Here is a 10,250-nt window from a genome sequence, read left to right as displayed (position 1 = left end):
CCTTAGCTCCCACGACTGAGGAGCTGGGTGATGGAGTGGGCACACAGGCAAAAGCAAGCTCTCTTCTATGTTCGGTGAGGGCCCATCAGATCCAGAGCAAGCTCATACAGCCCATTTCACAGACCAGGTAACCTGAGTGCCTTTACCTTCAAGAGTTTGCCAGAGCTCTTTGGTTTGGAGGAGGGGTTGGCAATGAAACTGTTCTGCTAATGAAACTTTATTTCAGTTCTAAGGAGTCGGATGGCCTCTCCTTCAATATGAGTTTGTCCACGTGCAGACGTGAACACTGAAATGTTGTTACAATGAGGTGCCCACCTGTGCAAACCAGTATTTGCCATAACCATAACTCCAAGAGGTCATCGGGAGACTCAACGCAATTATGCCTCCTGCTAACCATCTGTGTACATTTTACAGGTAATTGACCATTGACAACTCGCTCACTAATGTTACCATTACTTGGTTCCACACTCCTTCCTAGGTACGTTCTTTCTGGCTTCCAGTGGCCATCAGAGATCATGAGTTGGATGCATGACAGTGACTCAGAGAAGTCTAGAGATTGTCCTTTGGAATACGTTTGCTCTCCTTTTTCTGAGGGGACCCCATCAAAGAAAGGCTAGGGACTGCCATGCGTCTTTTCCAGCCCCTGGGTCTGTGTCTGTCTGCCATTCCTGGGACTGAAGCAGGCACCACCACTTCCCTTCACTTGATCATTTCATTTGTCCTGAAGGTTAAGAGCAGCCAGAATCCAGGAGGAAAGAAAAAGCAAAGGGGCACACTGGTCCTGCTCTCTGCCATGGTGAGTGCCCCAGAATTTTGTGGAGGCTCCAAGTCTATTCCTCATCACCACAGCAAGACAGTGGCTTTGGGGAATGTTTTTTGTGCGTATGTGAGCCCTCTTTACAGAGCGGCAGAGAGAGGGGTAAAAGTTGCTCCTTCAGGGTCTAAGTACTTCTGAATACTTATAGAGGGCTTCAGCAGACCTGGCTCTTGTGAGAAACAACACACTTATTGTCCAAGCCCCCCAAATCTCAACGGAGCTCCAAAACCCCAGGGTTGTGGCTCTCCATTAGGACGTGGGGACTCCTCCGAAACATTCAGAGTTGGTTTTTGTTTGTCTATTTTTGTTACAGGAGACAGGCTTTCTTACCTATACTCTAAGTCTCCTTGGCCTCAAGGCTACTCTTCCTCAATATTCTGTTCTCTTAGACCTTTGCTTTGCATACAGCCCACCCATCATAACCTCTGAGTCTTGACTGTTCAGTTTCAACATCTCTTGCTAATAGACTCTGTGTCTTAGTATTTCCAACAGAGAGAATCCAGTTGGCCTACCCCATGTGCTGAGTTACATTTTTTGTGGCTGGTTAGCCTATGAATTTGTGGCTCCTGGGTCAGATGGGTTTCCTGTCCAGTCAGCTTACATCAGAGGCAGAGCATGGATATAACACACGAATAGGTCTGAACATAAGGCAGACATCATGATCGCTGGGACTAGCAATGGCAGGGAAAGTAGGTGGTCTTGGAAGTTTGCATCCATGACCAATGTCATCCTGTACCCTTTGGGAGCCACTGACCTGGATAGGACTTCCTTATGCTCCGAGAAGGGCCTGTGACCAGACATTGGTTTATTCTGTCCTGGGGCACCATCTGCTCCAAGAACACAGTCATAAATAGTCTGGAACTGCTCCCTTGGGGCCTGTGGATGGCCAGGGAGAAGTTCTTCTTGGCTCATGAGCTCGTGCCTCAGGCTGGGATGGCTTCTGAGACCACAAGGGCTTTGATAACTCACAGCGGGTACTACTGTTCAGTTGGGGTATGAGGGGGATTCCATCTCAACATAGGGAGCAGGTAGGATGAGAAGCAGGCAGGTTTTGGGGTATGAAAACCTTTGCTTTTTATTTTACAATAAAAAATTCTAAGAGCTCTGTTCCCAGCGAAGGCCGCGGACGTAGGAAGTTAATTAGAAAGCCAAGCATTAGGTGTCAACAGTTACAGTCAGAGCTCCCGTTTGGTACTTGTCTTTGTCTGCCTAACGCCTAACGTGTGCGTGATGCGGTTGGGGGGGAGCGTGAGTCTGGGTTTTCCACTCGGGGGGACAGCACATGTACACGTGCTCACGTGGCCTCCGCATCGTCAACAACAGCAGCAACAACACAACATGGCTCCGATGGGGCTGGCCTTTGTGGGCAGTTCCAAACTTAGGACCATCTTCCTTTTTTTATTTTATGGAGTATTTTTTTTTAATTTTATAGAATATGTGACAAATTAGTTCAGTGGATAGAAGGAGCTAAAATATTTCACTAGGAAAGACCAAATTATGCAGCTAATACTTTAGTAAGAATACCTTCAAACATACTTTTCAAAGCCTTTTCTGACACAGTCTACCATGTTCTCCTCACGCCCACCATGGGAGGGAGGAAGGGCAGATGTCGTACTCATTTCATAGATGAGGAGTCAGAGAAGGGTTTAAAGAGAGCTGCCTAAGGCCTTGACTATTTACCCCTTTTTCAAAAGTTCCAGACCAGAGAATGATACTCTGATTCTGTTTGATACAAACCTTCTCTCAGTTTGTATGTGGGCAGGGGTGATTTAGACATAAGGAAGAGATGGGGGAAGTGGGGTGAGGTCACAGTTAATTTATGGAAAATACACTGATGGCCTCCCTCTATAATTTATAAAAGTCTGGCGAAGGTCAGAGAATGAAAACAATCAATTTCTAGATTTCATTATATAATGGCTTTCACTGAAGTATGGGTTCGACCTATGGAGACAAATTCTGCCATATCACAAATTTCCTTATCTTTGAAACCTGCAAAATCAAAGCAACTTAACATTGTCTTAAAGAATTTGTTTCTGGCACTAATTCTATTTCCTAAATATTCCTTTCCAGAACCCCCCTACCTTTTAGCATTACCATAGGCTAGGATTCTATTCTGTAACCACTCACCTTAAGAAATCAAGAGACCTTTCAATTCTCAGGACATTAACTTATTATATTCAGAAGGGCGGAGCCACAAAAATATCAATTTCACTTGAAACTAATTTTGCTTCAGAAGACTCTATAGAGAGGCTCGTCAGTTTCCTCATCCATGCAAGTGTGTGGCCGTGAGTGACATTAACAGCACCTGAGCTCAGATCATGCAAGTCAATTTACAAGTATTAATTGTCTGCTGAGCAAGATGTGGTGCTACCTGGACCTTGGCCAGAAATTGCACTTAGACTCAGAATCGATGGTACTGGTACTGGGATAGCACGTGGTTGAGGCAGCACTGGCCCGTCCACCAGGGTTTCAAATGCGTGCGTTCCCACCTGATGTACCCGTCAAGCCTGACCTCTCTCCTCTCTGTGGCAGTGTCCATAGGGATTGCTCACTGGCTGCGTGGTGTCCAGGAGCGCCGGTCAACTCCAGTCCTAAGAACATTCCTTCCTTTTGAAGGTTCTGCCCACTTACACTCCTCCTCTGGGTACTAGCCCCCAACAAAGGCTCTTACCAAAAAGGTCAGTCCAGGGGCCAGGCCGGTCTCACATGACTCTGCCTTCTTGGTGACAGCTGATTGGATAGGCACATGACCCATAGGCAGACGAACTGGACCAATCAGACTCTCAAGATTTGGGCACAGAGGGGTGGGCACAGGAAAGAAAAAATGGTGCGGAGTGGGTCCTGGGATGGATTTTCAGCTGCACATACAGTAATGAGAAAACAGAGAACGCTAGGAGGCCAAGGGAAGCAAGAGAGCTGAGCAGACATGAAGAGAGAAACAGAGAGGAAAGTCCCTATGGAGAGAGGACGCGAGAGAAAGTAAGAGTGAGCTGGCTGTCTCCAGCCCTTTCCCATATGGGAGCTGTGTTTAGTTTCTGTGAAATGGTCCTGTGTTCTCTCCATCACCCCCCACACTTTAGAGCAAGTCTGAATATGTTTCTAGTCCTTGCAAAGGTCTTTGACTAGATACCTGGACTCAATGGGAGAATTTCATCTCCAGCACTTGGACCCGAGTCAGTTACCGCTCCAAACTAAATCACTCCCTTTCCCTAAGAGTGTTCGGCTGTACTACGTGAGCAAGATCCAAACTACTTTCTGGTGTTTGGTAGAAGGAACAGATTAAGCTTAAATTATGGTCTCAAACTTTATAAATAATATCTGTTATTGTATTCATTAAAGATGGATCGCCTGAGTAGAAAAAGGTGTCTTATGCAGAAAAAAGAAACTTATTTATCTACAATGTTTACATTTTTGATCATTTCTTTAATTTCTGCCTGTCAGAGAAGTATTTCTTTACGTCAGGTATTTAAATGCCTGTCTTCCTCCATCTGTACTCTGATTTTTTTTAAGTCACAAATCTAACAATTTCCTATCCATTTTTCCATCAAGACTACTCAGAAACTACATGCCCTTCTGCTGAATCCTTAAATTAACAAATGCGCAACATAACTTCCAGGACCAGACAACTGATTCTTACCTAACCCGCCCAGTCTCAGTCGGCCCAGGCGGCCACAGCGACGTACCACAGACTGGCTGGCTTTTAAACCACAGAAATGTATTTCTCACACTTTCAGAGGCTGGACATCCAAGATCAGGGTGCCAGCGGGGTCGGGGTCTGGCGAGAACCCTCTTCAGAGTTGCAAGACTACTGACTTGCCACTGTAGCCTCACGTGGTAAAAAAGAGGGCAAGAGGGCTCTCTGGGATCCCTTTTATGAGGGCACTAATCCCATTCATGAAGACCCCGCCCTCATGACTTAACTACCCCCCAAAGCCCCACCTCCTAATACCATCACGCTGGGGGTAGGATTTCCACATATGAATGGGGGTAGGACACAACATTAACTATATAGCACACCCTGAAAGAGAGAACTTCCGGCTCTATGGGTAACCACTGCCATCTCAGATCCTAGGACCAGGGCACACGGTAGACTTTCAGCCTCCTGCACACGGGGTTGCCTCCCCCAACACAGAGCACAGAATCTGCTGCCTCGTCATGACAGGCTGTCAGGGCCTCCCTGCCTGCTCGTTAGGATCCACGGCACGGAGAGAGGAATACACCCCTGCAGTCTTGAACAGCAGTTGAGGAGAACACCATTTCCTTGATGGTGCTCTCTGGAAAAAGCCCAAATGCATTTCTTTTCAGGAATGCAGAAAACTCACATTGAAACAAGTTCTGAAAAATGTTTATTATGCCACAAACGCATCGTCCTCTATACACTTTATCTGAAGTCCTTTACATATCCAATCATCTTTTTCTTCACGAGAATGTAGAGCGTCCCTCATATGACCCTGGTCTACTGTTTAAACTTCCTAGCACAGTTCAAGAAACGCGTCACAGACAAGTGTGCAGGCAGCGTGGTGAAATGAAAAGCAAGTTGAATCATGAATCAGCAGGCTTGAGCAGGAATCCTCGAGCAGGTTGCTCCACTTTTCTGGACTTCTGATTCCTTCTCCAAGACTGCCAAGGTCCTTTGTGGCTTCTTCAACCGTCTGGAGGGTCATGAGGAACGTTGAACCTCTGGGCTCTCATGGAACTCTACTTTCACTTCCATGAGGCACTTCTGCCCATCTGCTTTTGCTCAGTCAGCTGTCCAGGCATCTGTCCCCTCCACGAGGTCAGGAGACTCTTCAGAAAAGGGACCACATATTAGTCACAGAAAATCTAACAATGGCGGCTGTCTCCCTGGTGCTGGAAAACACATGAACCGATTGATTTCTTTTCAACTTATGGTTTTCCTCCCATCTACTTTTCTTAAACCTGTGGTGTCTAGTTTACAAGCGCGTCTGATTTAGCATGCTATATTTTTAGTCGTCTCAGTTGACTAACTCAATACTTCCTGGGGTTCTGCAAAGACCGCAATGGTTTGTTTCTCCGTTCTTGTAGCAAGCTGGAGCCCCACCGTGGCGAACTGTGGGCTCCTTCTCTGTAAGTCATTGGAGCATCCAAAGCTCGGACACTGTCTTTGAAGCATCTATTTTAATCACATTAAGGTCTTGAAACTTCATTTTCATATACAGGATTTCCAGGCATTTACCGAGTAGACAAAGTACTGGGTTGATATCATTGCACTGATGAAATATTAATATTATTGATAAGGCGGGACAATGTGGCTGACTTTATCAGACTCATACCATTTGCATGAAAAGGCTGAGTTTCTTTGGCTCTTTGTTCATTCAAGTGCATTGAACACCTATTTGGATAGACTTAGGCATTGTGTTAATCTGTCAATAAAATCTTGCACCATCCACAGTGTTTTGCAAGCTGATTTAGGTTTTGGACTACAACAACTGGCCATTGGTAGAAATATACCATATATACACATGGAAATTACAAAAATACATTTTATTTATAGCTGATTTTTTTTTTTAAGTAACAAAAAACTAACACTATGAAAGATCAACCAGCATACCAAAAGGACACTACCTAATATCATCCGAACGAGAGACTTGTCTGGGGAATTCCGTGACACATCATCTCTGGAACTTTCCAGAAAGGGCAATTTGCCATTGGGAAATAAAAACAGCTTCTTTGAAAAGTCTGTGCTTTGACAGTTTGAATCTCCCATTCTAATCCGTTCCACTCCTACTCCTCTCTCAACTTTTAAATTTCCACCTTCTCTCAGTAAAGACCAAAGAAACTCATGAGGAAAATGGCAAGATGGGCTCAGAAGGCATGGACACAGCTGAAGCTACATGGGTCATGGGTGAAGGCAGGACAGGACCTCGTTCTCCAACAGACACCAAGGAAGACCCCAACAGCGTTGGTGAGGGAGCCAGAGTGTTCCCTCCCCGGGGCCCCCTGAAGTCAGGTGGCCATTTTGCTTAGGCGTCGACAGCAGCTGGAGCCTCAGGGCTGCGAGGCAGTGTCCACCCAGAGCTCTGGAGACCGACTCGCCCCGTCGGGTAGTGTGATTTGCCACATGGCGGTCCTAGAGTCAGCAAAGGTCCTCCCGCGTCCAGTGACCGTGGGGCGGGGAGGGAGGGAACTGGCACACTCCATACACTTTTAAAAATGGTATTTACATTTAAACGTAAATCAACAGATTTCCTACATTCAGAAGCTTCTATAAACAGAGGCTGGAGCTGGGGGAGACGGGGATTCGCTATTTCTGCTCCGAACAGGCATCGGTTCCTTCTTCCTTCCGTGTCACGTGGCAGCGCATGCCGGACGTGGCTGTTGAAGAGACAGAGGTTTTCCCGTAAACGCTGATGTTTCTAGTATCTCAAAGAAGAGAGAAGCTTTGTTCTCAGGCCACCTTCACTGCCAGGCAAAGAAAAGCCTCTAATAGACGACTGGTTTTCTTTTGTAGGATCCTAAAAGCTCTTAGCACCGATTCTCTTCCAGTGCGATCTGACCTTGCGGGCGCTCAAAACGACCTTCTCGAAAACCCGTCAGCCCAAACCCACCATCCCCTCCGTCCTCTCTTCCGCGGCCTTTGTTCAATGAACGGGAGGAAAAAAGAGTCAGGACTATTTACAGGTGTAGTCACGGACAGTACTGATTTTCATCCAATTCATCTGACTTTGAATCTGAGCCTTTAAAAGCGAAGGGCTCCAGTCTCTTGGCTGGAGTCCGCGCCTCCTCCGCAGCCCGACGCGGGTTTAACGGTCGCGGTCACAACGGTCGCGGTCACGGCTGACCGAGCGGGCGCGCGCTCTGGCGCGGGACCGACGCCTGCTGTGCCTTTAACGCAGAAAGAGTTAACATGCAAACTCACCGAAGACAGGGCAGTGTCCTCCCCCTTCTGGTGACTTAGTGAAGTGTGGCATTGCACAGGGATCTGCGGGTCCGCGAGGGTCTCTCGTGACTAAGGCTCCACAGGGAAAGAACACCCACAGTTCAAACAGCTAACGTCACAGGATAGCAAACACAGGGTCCCACGCGGGGACCTCTTGACGCAGTCAGCGGAAGAAGCCCAGAACCCAGTTGGTCCAAAGTCTCCTCCGTCGCCCAGAAGCCCCCCTGTTCACCTTTCCAGAGGCTGAGAGAGACTCCCACGTGGTCTAGGCCTCAAGTCCCAGCAGGTCAGGCCGAGCCACCGGAAGACGGTTTCCTCGGAGTCTGGAAGTTCCACGGGGCTGAGGTGTTAGACCTGGAACTCAAACATGTCTGTCTGTTTCTTGGCCAGCTTGGCCACCTCTTCCCGGATGGCCTTCACGAGGGCCGCGGTGGAGATGTTGGTCAGGGGCGCGTCTGCCGGGTCGTTCTCGGCCAGGCTCTGCTGCGAGGCCGCGGCGGACGGCCCCGGGGCCTGCTCCAGGCTGGGGTGCATGCCTGCCGGCTGGCTGTACTGCCGAGGGAGTCTGGAGGGAGAGCTCTGCTGATAACGGGACCGGGGGTAAGCCTCGATGTACCCTGGGAGGGGGACCTGCACAGGGCGTCGGGAGAGAAAGGAAAGGGCCCGGGATTAGGAAGGGGCTCGAGTCATGGGACACGCTTGATACTGGACACAGGGGGCGGATTGAAGACGAGGGAAGAGACTCAGAAGAAAATGCGGACCTTGCACCATTGTACACACATCAAACCTGGAATCTGTTTAGAAAACGGGTAATTTGGACTCACTTGCTGGGTGGATGAATGAAATAGGGGTTTTGAACTTTGCTGCAAACAGCTGGAACGTACCTGAGTCTACACCTGAATCTACCTGGCTACCTTTTTAATGTAAGCACAACCCAGCAAACAGAAGTGCTGCTCTTCGCGGACTCAGAGAACTCAGGGATTCATTACCGACGGGTCACTGCGAACGGTGAAGGAGCCCTGTGCTAAAGGGCTTTCCACACGTTGTCTCATTTGACTCTCAAAGCAACGACCCAGCAGGCAGATACTGTCATCCTTATTTTACAGAAGAGGACACTGAAGCAAAGAGTGCCACAGTCTTAGGTGACATGGTTAACAGGCCGCTGAGACACGCTTGGAGCAGGTCTGTCTGGCGCCAAGGGCTGGGACTTAGTCACTGCACTGTTTTGGATCTGGAATGTGATCTGGGTTCCTTGAAAAATTTCTTTTTATTAAATGTGGAAGACACAAACTTCGATGCTTACATATACGGACGCTTCTAGTACTAAGGACACGTCAGTGATTTGGAGTTCAGAATTAACTTTCCCACAGAAACAGTGCTACACGTGGGGAGGCTGTTCCACAGGAACCCACAAGAGGCCTTCATATCCCACGATGCTAGCTGGAGCCTGCGGGATGGGTGCCTGTGGACAACGAAGGCACAGGGTGCTGTGGGGAAGGGACACGTGTGGGGAGTCAGGCGGCTTTCCGGGAGACGCAGCTTAGCGGGGGCTGGAAGATGAAGAGGCTGTTGCCAGGAAGACAAGGTGGGAGGGTTCTTCCAGCAGAGGAAATGCAAAGGCAGAGGCATGGGGATGCATAGAGGAGGGTGTACCCAGGAAGCTTCGAAGAGTTCGGACTGATCAGAGAGGGTGTACGGGGTGTGGGAGAAGCTCAGGGAAGACAGACAGGCAGGGCCAGATCAGAAATGAATGCCAGGCTACGGAGTTCAGTTTTCTATGGCACGCTTCTGAGAAATACGGCATGTGCCCATGGAGTAGGATGGGGTTGGGTGATGAGTCAGAAATTTCGGATGGGCGACTGCATGGCAGGAAAGCAGCCTCCCTCACTCCCCGCCTGAGATGTCCTGACGACCCTCCCGAGCAGGCAGCTGAGATGCACGCCTGATGCCTGGCCTGTGGGAGCATCAGTGGGGTCAGGCGGGGGAGGGGCCTGTATTTTAGAAAGGATGCTCTGGAGGTAGACCTACTGGAGGTCGAGAGAGTTCTGAGGCTCTGTCCACGGGCTAGGGGAGGGCCGGGGAAGACCCGAGTGAGGGAAGAGGTAAGAGGATGGATGTCCCAAAGGCTGGGGCTTTAGTTTCCCAAGACCTGGCAAAGACAAAGTAGCAAATGGGTGCTAATGGTGGGTTTTCTACACAAGGGCTGTACATATTTCCCTTGCATCATAGAGGAAAACCAGAGTCGAACTGTCTGTGTCCTTGGGCCGCAAGTGCTGGGAATGCACAAGGGATTGTGGGGAACCAGAACCAAGGCCAGGACAGGGGACCGACATATCAGGTCTCAGCTCGAATGTCTTTTCTTCCAGGACACCCTCCCCTGCCCTACATTAGCCAAGGGCTCCTTGTAAGATGCTTCCACGCGGTTTCTCTAGAGTCAGTCAGCGCTCATCACATCACCTGTCTCAGGCCGTCAACTTCGTAAGGCAGAACTGCGTCTTGCTTGCTCGTCACTGTGCCCCAGTGCCCAGCATT

The 10,250-nt window shown here is 48.9% G+C and overlaps 1 protein-coding gene across 1 annotated transcript in view; it reads right to left on the bottom strand.

The window, feature by feature from the left end:
- Positions 1–4,807: 4,807 nt before the first annotated feature.
- The window catches only part of KIAA1549L (KIAA1549 like), a 204,236-nt gene continuing 198,793 nt past the window's right edge, over positions 4,808–10,250 (bottom strand). The window contains exon 22 of the mRNA XM_057317592.1: positions 4,808–8,348. Within this exon, the coding sequence (XP_057173575.1) occupies positions 8,067–8,348 (282 nt within the window). The 3' untranslated portion in view covers positions 4,808–8,066. The remainder of the gene's footprint in view (positions 8,349–10,250) is intronic.

Source organism: Ursus arctos, unplaced genomic scaffold, assembly GCF_023065955.2.
Source record: "Ursus arctos isolate Adak ecotype North America unplaced genomic scaffold, UrsArc2.0 scaffold_23, whole genome shotgun sequence".
NCBI lineage: Eukaryota > Metazoa > Chordata > Mammalia > Carnivora > Ursidae > Ursus > Ursus arctos.
This window is presented reverse-complemented; position numbering and strand designations above follow the sequence as displayed.